The sequence below is a fragment of the Apteryx mantelli genome, chromosome 8 (assembly GCF_036417845.1).
Source record: "Apteryx mantelli isolate bAptMan1 chromosome 8, bAptMan1.hap1, whole genome shotgun sequence".
Lineage (NCBI taxonomy): Eukaryota > Metazoa > Chordata > Aves > Apterygiformes > Apterygidae > Apteryx > Apteryx mantelli.
Genome location: NC_089985.1, coordinates 41,407,909 through 41,423,375, shown reverse-complemented (window position 1 = coordinate 41,423,375; position 15,467 = coordinate 41,407,909). Strand labels below are relative to the sequence as shown.

General features: G+C 37.3%; 1 protein-coding gene across 4 annotated transcripts in view; it reads right to left on the bottom strand.

Annotated features, from left to right (window-relative positions):
• Positions 1–15,467, bottom strand: part of MIER1 (MIER1 transcriptional regulator) — a 43,997-nt gene that overhangs the window by 3,763 nt on the left and 24,767 nt on the right. For 2 of the 4 annotated variants that reach the window (XM_067301379.1, XM_067301376.1), the window contains exons 4-12: positions 14,867–15,034; positions 11,795–11,927; positions 9,452–9,516; positions 9,065–9,137; positions 5,152–5,303; positions 4,510–4,591; positions 3,013–3,107; positions 2,371–2,498; positions 578–717 (exon numbers count right to left, since the gene is read on the bottom strand). In XM_067301379.1, coding sequence (XP_067157480.1) covers positions 578–717; positions 2,371–2,498; positions 3,013–3,107; positions 4,510–4,591; positions 5,152–5,303; positions 9,065–9,137; positions 9,452–9,516; positions 11,795–11,927; positions 14,867–15,034 — 1,036 coding nt within the window. The remainder of the gene's footprint in view (positions 1–577; positions 718–2,370; positions 2,499–3,012; positions 3,108–4,509; positions 4,592–5,151; positions 5,304–9,064; positions 9,138–9,451; positions 9,517–11,794; positions 11,928–14,866; positions 15,035–15,467) is intronic. The other 2 variants (XM_067301378.1, XM_067301377.1) reach the window with 2 other exon arrangements.

Here is a 15,467-nt window from a genome sequence, read left to right as displayed (position 1 = left end):
AGCCCCCCAAGCTCTTCCCTCCTCCTGCCAGCGCTTTTACTTCAGCTCCTTCAGAATGGCTGTCCCCTGCTTTTGAGGCTTCCTTCCTTCTGGACTGAGCAGGCCCTGGCTTTTCTCCTTCCATTCCTAACTACCCTTCAGGGTCTCAGGTCTGGTAAGAATAGCTGTCTGTCTGTCTGTGACAAGCACCAGAGAAGCACTGGTGTGCCGCACAGAAACACAGTTCTAATCCCATGAAAACTTCAGACAGTTGTTTTAAACATCCTGCATGGAACTCCTCACAAAGTTGGCATTACACACCTGCATTAGCATGGGAAAGACCGAAACAGATTAATTACATTTTACAAGGAAGATTTTAGTGGAGATTTATCTTCAATAGATGGCCATTGGCTAAGTGCAAACATGTTTTTTTTAAACTTTTTTTTAAACTTAAAGCTGCTATCCCCCTGGAAAATATTTAAAACGAAAATGGAATTGTTTTTAGAGAGGCAAGGCTGAACCTCTCTTTTAGCCTGTCATCTGCAAAGCTGCTGCAATGATTTGGCAACTCTTTAGGAGTGAGAGGGCATTTACTTACCATTCTGATTGCTGTTGCTGGTTGTGCTGTCCTCCCTCTCAGACTGGCTGGTGCTGCTGTTGGAGGTTGTAGGAGGAGGGGATGGAGCTCTACTGGACGCAGCGCTCTCACTTTCATCTAAGAGACGGTCCATATAATCTCTAAACAACAGAAATGCCACATTTGCTATTACCTTTGCTGTTTAAAGGATTGCTTTAATTTGTACAAAATATTTCCTGATATATTTCATGTATGCCCAGATCACATTTTGGGGTCTCTATGAAGCACACAGACTTATCTTGCAAAGTTAACAACTTTAGGATCTTATGTTAACTGGTCTACGTATGGTTTGTCCACAGCAACTACCTATTTGTTGACCAACCACTGCAGCCAGCTTAAATAAATTCAGCCTGTGCTTATATGTTAAGTCCCAGAAGACTGTGCACAAGCAGAAACTTTGTCATGCTGCGATGTTCTTTGTGGAGAGTGTTTTCAGGATGATGTTCTAAGGGAGGCTCATATTAAGCTCTTGCAATTCTTTGAAGCAGTGATAGCACACTATTAAAGTAAATAAGGTTTGTGCACATACAAGCTTGAAAGGAGGAAAGTTGAGTGAAAAACTTCAGAGTTCAACATAAGACATATTTTTATATCTGAATTCTATTACAGTCCTTCATTTTAGGTCACTTACGTATAGTAAAGCCCTTACGGAAGATTTAAACAAAGTTGGTTGACAAAGCCCTTCTACATACAGTATTATTTTGGATTAACACCAGAAACAGCATATCCTCTCACACACAATTATTCTGGACCTGATGTTGCACTCTAAATTCCCAAGTCTGTCTGCAATAGCTTTCAAGAATAGACAAGTACAATCATTAATGGCATTTCTTCAGATACAACTTTGGAACACCATATGCAAACAACTGCATAAAATCAGAGAATATTTTAAGCCATTAACCCAAAACCTCTACTAATTTGGGTTAAATGGGGGAAAATAAAACAGATGGGAGAAGTGGGGGGAGGGAGATAGTCCCTAACAACTGTTAAGAAAATCCGTAAGCTCTAGATGCCTCTCTGTAACAATCTACGTATCAGAGAAGCCACAGAAGGCAATCCTTAATGTCATCCTGCAATTTCACTTCGGTGGTTCTAAAATGTTTAAAAAAACAATTTTTAAAAAATGAATAACAGAGGAAAAACAAAGAATGATAAAAGGACTGGGAGAAAGTCAGCTGAAGGAGGGGGATTCTAGAATCGCAGTATTTGAATGGAGGGCAGAAGAACTGGCTCACTTGGTCAGATTTGAGGAAGGAGAATACGTGATGTTATGCCCAGACATGTCCCTCTTTACCTAGCAAAGAAGCAAATGGGTAAAGGAGCTATGTAAGCACAAAAAAGCCCTAGTACAGGGTACTATGTTGGCAGGAGTGCTCGCCAAACGATACACTTCGAGTATATACTATGGCATATATCAAAAATCCCGGCTGAAATTTGTGACCTTTGTATAAACACATTAAGTATTTAAAACAATCCACGTATTTGCAGAAACATCATGTTTGTGAAACATTTAAACAGAAAACAGGCTAAATTAAATAGCTGCTCAATGCAAATTGTTAGCCTAGCTCCACACAAATCTATTTTAGAAATTACATTATATGCAATGGCATGCTTTTCTTCTACCTTGGCTGTTGTCCTGCTACAAATTGGGTCTATGGAATCACTAGGTTGTCACTCCATTTTGCATGAGAGCAGTATGAAATAAAAATTTAGATCCAACATGTAAAAGCACATGAAAACAAATCACATCTTACGTTACACCAGGATGAAGATTGTATTTCTTCTTTCCAAATCGGGTCTGCTGCGCAAAGAAGTCATACCTCTCTGATTTCTTCCACATGTAATAAAATGCAACACACTCACCAACTGATCTTGTTCGTACCTAGGAAATGCACGCCACACAAACTCTGATGAATTCAAATACATTTTTGGCAAAAAGCTACATTGAAGTCAAAAGCTGTGAAATTCAAAATCAATGCTTCTTTATGCAACAGAGGGAATATTGGAAACTAGAGACAGAGTTTCAGAGGCCCAGAAATTAAAATGCAAAGTTTAATTGCATTTTCAAGAATACTGAAGATATCTTGAGGTGCTGTAAACAAATGCTCCAGGAGGAATGTTCAAGTCCGTTACCACAATCAAAGACTAGGGATGCGGATCTTCCCATGTCTGTGCACAGTGAGCTTTTTGCACTTTTCTGAACCTAGGCTTCACAGTCACAGTTACAGAGGATTCTGGACTTTGACAAACCAACTTGGGTATATATTTAGGATAAATTAAAAGGTGTAAATATAGTGATTTGTGGATGAAATAGTACATACGAATTTATTTACAATGACATTTCTTAAAAAAAAAAAGAGAGATAGAGAAGTAAATTTAAGAAATTCAGTGTTTACCTTGTTTGCCTGAATCACATGAAAATCCTTGCCATAGACTTTCAGCCCTTGTTCAAAGTTTCTACATTCTTCTTCTGTCCAAACAGATAATTCTTCTAAAGCAAGGAAATGCAATAAAGAATACAATTAAGATAAAAGCATACAGACAATAAAAGCAAACTTTAAGTGACACAAAACAGACATGATATTTAAGCTCCTTACGCCATCTGCTGACTAAATGAGAACCACCTCCAGAAATTGCACTTACTAGTACCAAAAAGAAAATTCTCCCATCTAGTGAGTAGGCGGGAGCTTTGGCTGGCCTAAGTACCCTGTGGGTAGGGGCTGTTGTAAACAGTCTGTAACAACAGCCCAGCCCCATGGAAAAAGAACTAGGCAAGAGGAAGAGGGAAGAAGGGCTGAGAGACCTGGTCTCCCCCGAGATGAACCATCCTGCCTCCAGACCGTAGGAAGTAGGTATCCTTCAACCCAGGAGAGAGCACGAAGGAGTTCATGCTACGGACTTGCGCTGCTTGCTGGTATTTGGAAGAAGCAGGTGAAGAGGGAGGGGAATAAGATCTTCCCCTTATTGCCGATATGGGCCAACAACAACAACAGGCTATTAATTCCAGTTCGGCAAAATGTGACACTGCTCTCACGCTCTTGGGTGGGAAATCTTGGCTGCACTGGAGCCAAAACAAACTCCTAGTAATAGTAACTTCCAGCCACAGTTCTAAGAACCTGACATAGTTTGGCCTCATTGATTCTTAAGGTCACAAATAAATAAGGATTAAAATAGTGGGAGAACAAACTAATCTTGTAGATTTGATCATTCTTGTCTGTGATTCGCACAGTAAACTCTGGACAAGCCACACGTTTAAAAGCAGTGCCAACAGATCAATGTGTGAAGAAAGTAACTTGTGCCTTTTCTTAGTCTGTCTTGTTCCTTGGAGTATAAAGAAAAGATCAATATAAAAAACAGGAAATAATAAAAGCTCCAAAATACTAAAAACTCCAAAACTCCAAAAGCAGGGTTTTTTTAGTGTTATACTTTTTAAAATAAAAGGTTTAGATGCTCAATCTCCTTTATTTAGAATTGTGAATTATTTCATTTTATACATGTTCACTTCATTAAATTTAATGACTGAAGAGATCTAGAATGATGAACAAAATACCCAAGAAATGTACAATTTAGATGGTAAGACATTTAAAATTTTAACATGTTATTAAGTCACAAATATAAACACCAAGCTCTGTTCAAAGAAAGTTAATTTACATGGTGTATTTGGGAATGTACCTGTTTATACTGCCTCTGCTAATTTAATTCTCTCTCTCTCAAGAGAATGTTAAGAGATTCACTAAAGGTTGCATTTAAATGGGCACTGATATATAGTGCTTACATGCAATCCTGCTCTAATAAAGTATCTCAATCTGCCTGACTGCAAAGCCCAACAATACCTGTGAGACAAATGAAATGGGAGTTAAACAGTATAAATTTAACATTTAGTGTATCCTCACCTCTGGCTGCTTTTACATTAAATCTCAATCTTCGTAATGATTCTTCAGTATCAAAATTGCACTTAACCAATTCATACAATGCCTGGAAAGATAAAAGACATACATTTAACATTCTAAATACCACTCAATTTATGTTATGCCACAGAAGCATAATTAGTAAATCACTAAAAACTATTCAAAAAGAGATTAAAAATAAACTCTTTGAATGAATGTATTACAATTTAAGACAGAGCAAAGATGTATTTCCTCTGTTTCCATTTCCAAATCTCTAATTACATAACCACAGGTAAAGTAATATAGTATTTTCATCCACTGCATACATTTGTAAAATGCGTGGGGGGTGTATAAAGGAAAAAAAAAAGTAGGCATTCATAAAACTTAAAAAATAGAACAGAACTAATTTATGCGCAATTATTTATATATAAAATAATGCATTATTGCATAAAGCAACGTTAAGGCTAAGTTAACAGTTAGATTCTTCAAGTTTTGTATTTGTTGACAGGAAAAAAACATCACAATTCTAATTCCTTTAGGAAGACTAAAGCTGTTTCAAATCCAGTTTAAAGGCCTGGGAGTAAAACAGAATAAAGGTACAATTCATTCTGTAAGACTGTACTACAAATCCTAGTTATTCTTATATACCTGTTCATTGTCTTTAATATGCGATCCTTCAGGAATTGCATCTAGGCCTTTCTCATCACCCGTACGCCTCGATGCTTCATTCAGGAACTCAATCACTTTATCTTCTGGTAAGAAGTCAGGATTCCACAGCAGCTGGTCATCATTTTCATACACTGAATTAACCAAAGGCAAAAAAAAAAGAAAAGAAGGAAAGCTAAAACAACAATAGAAAAGTTTATTCTCTCTCTCAAATCCTGGAAGACCATTAGAGCATATACATTATTTTAGAATACGCATAAGGATGGGCCAAAACTATTTGCACATATGCAATGATTCATACGACTAGGATGCTCTGCCTTGTGTTATCGTGACACAGCTGGCATAATCAGTGCTCTACATTTGAGGGCTCATTTATGAAACTCCAGAAACTCCATCTTCCCTGTCCTGCTCCTGAAACCACTAAAATCACAAGGCAGCACAACTACCTGAAACAGTCCCGAACTACCCACCCAGCCCTCCTTTCCCTAAGCATCACATCAAGCTGCAGTTCTGCTGATGGCGGCCAGCAGATGTGGAAAGCTAATTCAGAAGAGAAACCAGTTATGTGTTTTCTTAGGAGACCATTAGGATCAGTCAAATAAAAACAAAGAGCACATCTCCAAAAACAGGGTGCTAAAACCCCTACCAGGTGTCTGGACCACTAAATACAAAAGTCTCAGCTAACATGGCCGGCAAAAGCCCGCAGCTAGGTCCACTACTTCTCCAGGGAAGACGATATCCAGACGCCAGACCTTGTGAAGTCAAAACGGCTCCTGAAAGGAAGCCTTGCTTGCTAAGACCTTCCTGCTACTTCCAAGATATCCCTCTAAAACAAAATCATTCAGGTAAAGATCACTGAATTTTAATACTACCAAATCTCTAGTGTTTTTTCCAGAACTTTTGAATAAGTTTTCAGACCAGGGAGGCTTTAGTAAGCTGAAATTAATGGGAAGAACATGGACAAATGGTATGTCCTCTGAATTATCTCCCATATTTTCTGAATAGCCTATAGCTCTGCAAATTTAAAATATCAGTATGACAAAATAAAGTAAAATTATTCAGGTTATTAAAAATAAAAATAGAATCAGAATCTAGACCTTGCTAATGGCCCAGTCTACAATGAAAGATGACCTTACAAAGACCAGAATGACAATAACGCAAACATTGATTCTATCAGCTTGGTAAGCTTCTCCGACTCTTCGCCGCCAAGAGAGACCAGGAGCAAACATTTGTAAAAGCAGAGTAAGCACAGGTACAGAAGATACAGGGGCATTCCATGCAGACGGAAAGCTCAGAATGGCTGCTAGGTGCATCTTAACTTGAAAAACACAAATTTTTAACATGGAAGCGGACCACAATTTAAAAAAAAAAGCTGTTAAGGAAAATGATTAAGTGTTTTGCAAAGAAAGAGAGGTTCATTTCACAAAGCGCATACTCTTTGAAAATAGCTTCTAACAATTTTCTGCACCTCGAAACCTAGTCCTAATCTGATATTTAGCTCCCCACTTAATACAAAGATTCTAGGTATATTGAGACAGGAACTCCAGTAGAAGCAACGCTTCTTTTCAGGAGATAACGGATAACTGATTCTAAGCCATTCTTAATGATGCAAGCAAAGCACACCGTAGTGTCTATGAATGACAGTGGCTAATAAATCTTGAAGTGGCTTCAGCATCTTTCAGTTTTCAGAGATCTTTTATTTTCAAGTGCACTCTGAAAAGCAGCGTAGTTATTCTTAAAGAGTTCTAGCATTTTTGCACCTTTGCTTATGGAAGTGGATCTAAGAGGAGCAGCCTTCTTAGAGAACAACAAAAGATGGGAAATGAAAATACTACGTACTGTACACAGTCTCAGGCATTTATTTTTCTATTCTAAGTTTCACTAATATTCCAGATGGAATCCTGTCAAAGATTTCACCCAAAACACAGCAAAATGGAAAGAAAGTGGCAGAGTTTGTAAAATCCTATTGCAATATAAAGCTAGACAAGCCCTAGAATGACTAGTGAAAATTTAACCTTACTCCTCAACGCTTTTTGCCCATGACGCAGGTTCTCTATTCTACAGAGCTGCATGCAAGACTACAAAAAACTTTTATGTAGGTCACTGCAATGCATAAAACAGCTATATCTTTTTTATTGTTGGAGGCCAGAAGCCATTTAGAGCAAAGTAAATACCAGTAAGAGCAGGTGACTAATCAGTAAAGTACAATTTACTGAATCTCTGAATTTACTGAATGCCTAGCTCAAGCTCTATTTTTAGATGGTAGCAGGAAAGCATATAAAGAACAACTTCTTCACAGCAAAAAAGCAGGTATTTTATAATTTGCTCTTTTTGTATTTTTTTCCAAAACAGATACAGTTTTACTGGTGGGTTTTTACAGCCAAATTATTAATCATTGATACAATTATGATTGCACTATAAGATTTTATTTTAAAATGTAATTGATCTTTACAGAAATCTGATTTCTATCTTCATTTTCTAGGCTTGAGCTCTACTCAGTCAAAACACAAACAAACCAAATCAAAGATACAGTTTTGCATGGAGAAAGTTTCTGAAAGACCAAACAACATATTTCTTTCTCCATGAACTTTTCTGGCTAAATACAGAAAAAAATACAATACAGAATAAAAATAAAATCAACAATCAGATGAAACATCTGAATCCTCAGTGTTACTCGCAGTAGCGAAAGTGAACCACAAATCCCTTCAATCCCTGGATAATGTTAAAATGTGTCTCTTGAATCCACAAGAACAGAAGGGAATTTTGGCGTGTAGAACAGATGCAAAGGAACCCGTATCTGTTAATGTGAACAGTGAACTGAAAGTTAGCTTTGGATAAAAGGCTTTGCATTCTGCGCCCAACAAACACTTTCAAATTATTTAATGCAAAGTTTAAATGTCATTTAGGTGAATGAGCTAGGTAAATAAGTTTTCCTGGGAACTCCAGGTTCGTTTTTAATGGATACTCTGGACTTCTCACATAGTTTTAAATTACCTTCTCTTCAACCTCGCTGTCTACCAAGTCCAAAGTTTACTCTAGCTGACAGAACCTGTCAGCTTCAGCGTGGGCCTGCTGCAAGTCAAAAGCAGGATCGACTCTTTGCAGATAGCTCCTAGCAAGAACAAGCTACGGTGCAGCCGCAACAACCTGGAGTTTAATGCAAGACAACTGCCACTATTTCAGTATTTACTCAAATTCCAGGACGGAAGAGTTTTGTGCTGGCTAGTTTAAAACTAGCTTATATAAAACCATAAAAGCTGCAGTCTCAAACTGATTGCCGTGTAAAAAAATTCTGAGTAAGGGGTTGAATCAGTAGGGAAATTTGCTTCTCTCACGCGCACAGTTGGGTATGAACCAGGCCTGCCCTTCCTGTCCTGGTAATATTGACAACATACAGCTAAAGGCTCTGGTTGCAAGGGAAAACAAAAAGTTCCTGGGAAATATCTCAAAAGTAAAATAGTAAGTTATTTAATACTGACTGAAGAGTTAAGTGTGAAAATCAAAGCTGTTCATGCCATTTTTCTCCTTTCAACATGTTAATTCAATTCCAGCAACATAATTTCTTTATTATTTTGTTTCGCATAAACAAAAAATACCAGGTGAAGAGGTTAACATAATCTACATGAAAACCCTGTATAAATTAGTAAATTAGAATACAAGGGTTCAATAAGGATTCAGTAGTCCAGGAATATAATCCCTTTTTCCCTTTCCAAGCCTCAAGCTCTGATGGCGAGGTATGGGATGAACTATAGTTTGAGATCATGGTTCTATCTTTCATTTGAAGGAGCTGTTTTATTTTGCAAGACACATGGTATCAGTCAAGTAAATCTTTAATTTTTCTCCATTAGAAAGTGAAATCAATCATTTTGATAATGACAATAGTGTTAAGTCTCACCTTTTTCATTCTCTTTGTATTTGCATACACCAGCTGGAATTTCAGCTTGAAACATAGAGCCCACCATGATTTCCTGTTTTGAAATAACAGAAGCAAAAGGTAAAGCAACCACAGCCGTAGGTTTTTTTGTTAGAGAATGAGAATAAGAACCATATCTTTTTTTATCCTTTAAGATTCTCATTGTTTGAAATCTAAAGAAACAGTAAACAAACTATATGGAAATGTTTTCTGAGTATTTGAAGAGGTTTTTAACACTTATTAATATCAAAGCTCTTATTTTTGCGGGAGAAAGAGGAGAGGAATTGGGTAATCTACAGAGCTGAAAGTTACTATGTAACAGATCAACTCATTATTCACGGAACTTTTTTAGCAGCCCTTAATATTTACCTTTTTCCAGTCTTCTGATGGAATATAATCTTCATCTTCTTCAGATTCCTCTTCTATTTCACTGTCTATAAGAAAACATTTGAACATTTACACGAAACGAGCTATGACGGAGCCTGCGCAGGCCAACGGCAGCCTCCAGCAGAGCTGGGCCGAGCGACGCAGCCAGTGAGGTCCCAGCAAGCCCCAGGAGCATCCGCCACGGCCGCAGGAGGACACGAGCCGGGCTTCTTGCCCCGCCGGCGTTCAGCAGCCTCGCTCTGCCTCCGAGACATCTTATCTAACACTATAGAAGTGCAAACGGCAATTTGCCTGACACTACTAAATGTCTCGGTGTTGACTACTTTAGAAAAAAGACCCACCCAACGTTCCTGTTTAGAATGGCTTAAGATACAGAACAGGGTAAGAAAAGTTGAGACACAAATGAATACATCATCAATTTTAATACTTCCTAATAAAACTTTCCTTCCTTCATCCAGCTTTGAAGTAGCTGAGATGATCCACATTCAAATTTGTTATTTTCCGAAAGTATTTTTATGTGGATGTTCAGACTGAAATCTAAATTATTTGCAATTTCAACATCATTTTCAATGAGCTCCTTTCTCCCTTGCTGCACAAGGCAAACTACAGCACAACATGCGACAAATCCCCACGTATTGTTTTCTCAGTCTTATGGGGATTTAGTAGGCTTGGATGTACTGCTGAGATGCACAGCAGTATCTAAAGTAGATTATTTAGGATGAAACATTAGGATTTTTATGATATGGAGTACTTTCCTTTCACAAGGTACTGAAAGCAACAACAGTACCAAGTTTATGTACAGCATGTGACAATCTAAAAAGATTTGTACATTAAATTATATTCTGTACACAGTTGAACATTGTAAAAACCACCAAAGCAATGTAATACACTTGTACTACACTGAAGTCTAAAAAATAGAGTTAATTTGTTTGTAAATTTCTTGGTGCAAATCCCTGCACAGCCACATGCTGAGGTTCCTTGGCATTTTTAGGTTAATATAAACTACGAATTGGAAAAATGCATCTCTACAATGTTGAGGCTAATAAGTATCAAGTAGAAGGTATTATAAGAAACCTTAGCCTTAATTTTCATTTGTTAAAACAGAGAATAGTGGGAATTCAGACATCAGCAACAGTCAGTTCTACCCAAGGAAGGTAAAGTATCTGTCGTGCAAATGGCTCTGCTGATAGCACGATACTAAAAGGTTCAGATTCTGTTAAGAAAGACTGCCACAGAAGTGAGTGCTGTCTAATGGGACAGCTACATAACTAAATCAACAGTTTCAAATGGCTGCAAAACCAATTTGTAAACAAAACGAGAGGAAAGAATCAGTCCACAATGCTGGCAAGAGCAGCAAATGCGGAATTTTTGAAGTAGATTTTCTTCATGGCTATCTCCACCTTCATTAGTTCAGGTTTAACAATCTATTGGCCTTTTTCAGATTCCAATGCTTTTGTTTTTTCTATCAATGATCTTGAAAAAAAAGAGTTGTTATTTCTAGTAACTTTCATTTATTTTCTCATTCACTAGGACTCTCAACTTCTTCCAGTGAGGACACAAATTGGTGTCACCTGCCTTTGTCATGCTAACCACATGCTGTGCAGCTATTACAGCAGCTCTCTAGCAGGAACAGTGCATTTCCTACCAGCAAGTATTTTTACCTGCGTCCTTGGTGGGAACTGGCAGCTGAAACTAAGATGGAAAGGTAATACCGCACTCAACAGCCAGGTGCTGCTGGACACCTACTGAATGTTGCAAAGACACTAAAGTGCTGCAATTGCACAGCACAGCAATGTACGAGTTACAGATTCCACAGAAGAGTATTTATTAAAAAGATCATGCTCCTCATTGTGCAAATTGGTCTCAGAAGTCATTTACAGCACTTGGGCTCCACGTGCAGGGAAATTTTGCAAAAGGGCACGTCCACATGGATCACTTTGCTGGATCATAAACTGAACTGTTATAACACTACGAGTAATTTAATGGTAGGACTTGCACTGTCTGAGATTGTGCTTTTTCAAAACTGTAGAAATTTAAAATATTAAACAACCTTAATCCTTTGTTTTAAGAAGAGATAATACCTAGTGCCCTTACACAGAGTCCCTCATCTGGTGAGAAGATTAGTATTCCGCTAAAAATAGGATTTTTTGTTGCCCATTATTTTCAGTGTAATGATAATCAAGGATAGCGATAAGAAAGAACTAACAAATGCCTGCAGGCATCTAGATGCCTATTTCAGAAACAGAATATGATGTTAATTACAGCTGTAAATAGCAGAAGTCAATTATATCAAGATGACTGTACTTAGTACTAAACTATACATACTTGTATCAAAATATTTACATCGACGAGGGCGAATTATCTCCCGTGGATCTTGAGAAGCAACAGATGGTGCTGGGTCATCATTAGATGACTGTGTCTCATCTTCCTGACCAGATGAATCCTTTATAGTCTCCTCCTTAAAAATACAGAAGCAAACAGGAGATCAGTTATACCTTTTGTGTGACAAATACTATTTTGGCAACATTTTTCCCCAAAATGTCTACCTATCAAAACCAAATATCCTGTGTCTAACTTCAAGAGACTGTAAAGGTTGTGGCTGTCCAGACTAAGCCATAACAAATGTTTAAATGCATTATATTATTTTTTGACCTGGATTTTAAGCATATCAGATTTAACAGATTCTAATATATGTCAAAAACATAAACCAGGACTAAATACCACAGCTTGTTTTTACATCAGTCAAGCATATCCTTGCAGTTTTCATTCAAAATCTATCAATAACAGAGTGCTATATTTATCTGAAGCAAGTAATTTTCTTCATCAGAGAAAGGAGATTTTCTTCCTGCATCTTCCAAAATTTGCTGTCTTGAAAAAGAAAAAAAAATGGGGGAGAATGCAGGCTGCGCTGGGTTTGCTCTGTAAAGTAACTGCTTGTCCAGAAAAACCTCAAATATGTAGGATTTCTCTGCTTTAATCTTTTGGACTGTTTCTGAGGATATGGAATTGGCAGACCTATGAACAGACTCAATTGTGTACTGCTGGATATAGGATCTGCTAGTTTCCTATTTTGAAAATATTTAATATGAGAATTTGAGGAACCGGAAAATCTACTCTTGCTCTCGACTACATCGGAATTGCATGTTTTTCTTCTCTGAAATAGAGTTATTTTTTGATGGAAATAGATCAAAATCAATTCTATGCTAAAAGAATAGAAAATTGCAATAAAATTTTTTGCAACCAATGTCCTGAAATTTTACCTTTCTTTAAACCTTTCCTTATAAGTGTTCAATAAAGAGAATAGGAATTATCAATTGGCTACACTTTTTTCAACCAACTTCCATAAAAAAATAAAAGTCAATAGTGTGGTTTGATCCCACAGGAATAGTGTATCAAAAGACTTGAATGTGTATATCATTGAATCATTAAAAGATCAAAAGTTAGAAGAAGTTTCTTTATTAGAAAAAAACCACAACAATAGGTATTAACAGAATCAAGGAAAAATAAAATGATAAACATTAAAAAACACATTTGTGTTTTCTATTATGCATGCTGCCAATATCTTTCATGCGTTTTATGAATATGTTGTGAGCGTTCATACTTGCTAGTTCTAACGCAGAGGCATTAGGCACAACATGTTTATGCGTACCTTTAACAGCAAGCCAGAGTATGATCACATGTGCAGCTTAAAGCAGATTAAAAATAGAAAATAGCCAAGTGCAATATCGCTAACTAAGCATGTAGAAAGATTTGCGCTTGCAGAGAAAGCATGAATGATTTGCAATATTATTCCACAGCTGTATTTTACTGCCTCTCTGCTAAGATCATGCAAGTCTTTCTAGAGCTCTCATTCTTGTATGCTGAGGCAGAGCCGTAACAGGTTAGCGTTGCGTCCAGCCTCCCCTCTCCCTTTTGTTCCAATCCTATCAGAACGGGGGTAGAACAAGTGAACACGTACTTTCGATTCAGCCACAGTTCCAAGTCTGACGTTAGTCTAAAACATTGATTAAGTTTAGTGTGTCAGACTGAACTGTTGCTGCTGGTGGGCAGGAGCACATCCGCTTCTGCAGCATACTACAAACTGTTAGTCCCCTGCAAAGGGACAAAGATGACTCCTCATGCTGCAAACACCTTAGCAGTGAGAGATGCCGAGATTTTATCCATTTAAGAGAAAAGATAAGCAGTATCTTAAAAAAAAGAGAAAAAAAAAAACAGAGCTAGTGACAGATCTGGAGAACTGCTGAGGTGGTCATGAGAACATAAAAGACGGAAGTTGTGACAGAAAGTAATTAAGAAGCACGGACACAAGAAGGAAATGAGACTTCAGGAGTACCACTGTGCACAACTAAACTAACTACTTTGTGCCTTATTTGAATTTTGCATTCTTCATGTTACGTTAGCTTCTCCCCGCCCCAGCTTCCTGAAACTTTTCTAATGTGAAGTAGCTACATACCTTTCTTCTTTTTTGAACTATTCAACCTGTGCAAATAGCAATCATTTACAACATTTATCAAAGGAGCTCGTAAATGGTAAGAACTTAATTTTCCAAATCAGTTATCTCATTCCTTTGTGTCTCATTCCTGAGATTCTAAAATGGGTAAGAAATCAAAGAACAAAATGGACCCTGTTTAAATCCAGGCTAGGTAATACCTCTTCTATTAAAGCTTATGCTTTTTTGTTGCTGACAGTACAAACATTTCAATATTATACTGTAATTCAGGAAGCAACCCTGAATGCCACCAATAATGGAGAAGTTAATGCTGTGCCCATGACAGGGCAGCATTATTATAAGTATGTATAACAAAGGCAAGCAGGAAAGGTTCTTCTAAAATTGGATTTATTTTAAGAGCACACAGGACAGAATTTTAAAAATGCCAAGTTCATGGCTGTACATTTTGCAAAAATATTTGAAGCATTAGATTTGATTAACAATTTAAATATGACCTGAATTACTGCTAGTTTATCAAAATACAATTTAAAGTAAGAAAACTTGCAGTAACCTCCAACACTCACAGAGACATCTTTTAATTCAATTCCCCACTTAGTTTCAGTAGATCAGCTTTTTACCTTGAAACAAGTATTCAGACATATTTATAAAGGTGCTTTTAGGCATTTAAAACTTAAGTTTCGAAGCCAAACAATATTTCTGAAACACAATTATAATCCCTTTCTTCATGATACTGTATGTATATATGTGCTCTAATTTGTTTCAGCAACAGTGTGGAATGATACAGATGAAATTAAGAGTAATTAAGAGAAAACATTAGAGGACAGTACATAAAGCATCTGAAAGCAACTACACTGTGAATTATTTCTGCTGTGATGTGGCACCCTGAACAGCTGTCTAGTACAGAATGGCTGAATGGAAGCAAGCTTCAAATTAGCGTAAACACTTACTTTGTTTTCTCCACTACAGCCACTGTTGTCATCATTATCAACATCATCATCATCTTCTCCCTCCTCCTCCTCCTCTTCATCATCTTCATCATCATCATCTTCTTGCAGTGGAATGGTACCATCGTAGCCATAAAGGCTAAGCAGCTCCTGGATCGGCATATCACTTTCCTGAGAAACATCCAAACAAATTTTGAGGTTTTAAGAAAAGTATTTCACATCTCACACCTGCTGTGCGGTTTAGAAGTGTGTATTTTAAACATAACCCAGCAAAAATAAATACAGGATCATCAGGTATATTAAGAATGTCCACTCTAAAATGAATGGATGATCAGAATTAGGAGTTTTAGGGGGCGTTCTCTAAGACTTTTTTTTTTTAATACAGCAAAACCTTTATTTACTCATCCTCTACAAATTATTACTAACCTTGCATACCAGCACATTCTTAAAGGGGCCATAAAGCCCGTTAAAAGGGCACCAGAGGGCTGTTCGTCCCGTCCCCCTCGCCTGGCATTTGCCTACTACTACTTGATCAAAACACAAGCACTGTAATGTGACAGGTTACATCTGGTTATATACATAAGGGAGATGCTTGTTTTACGGT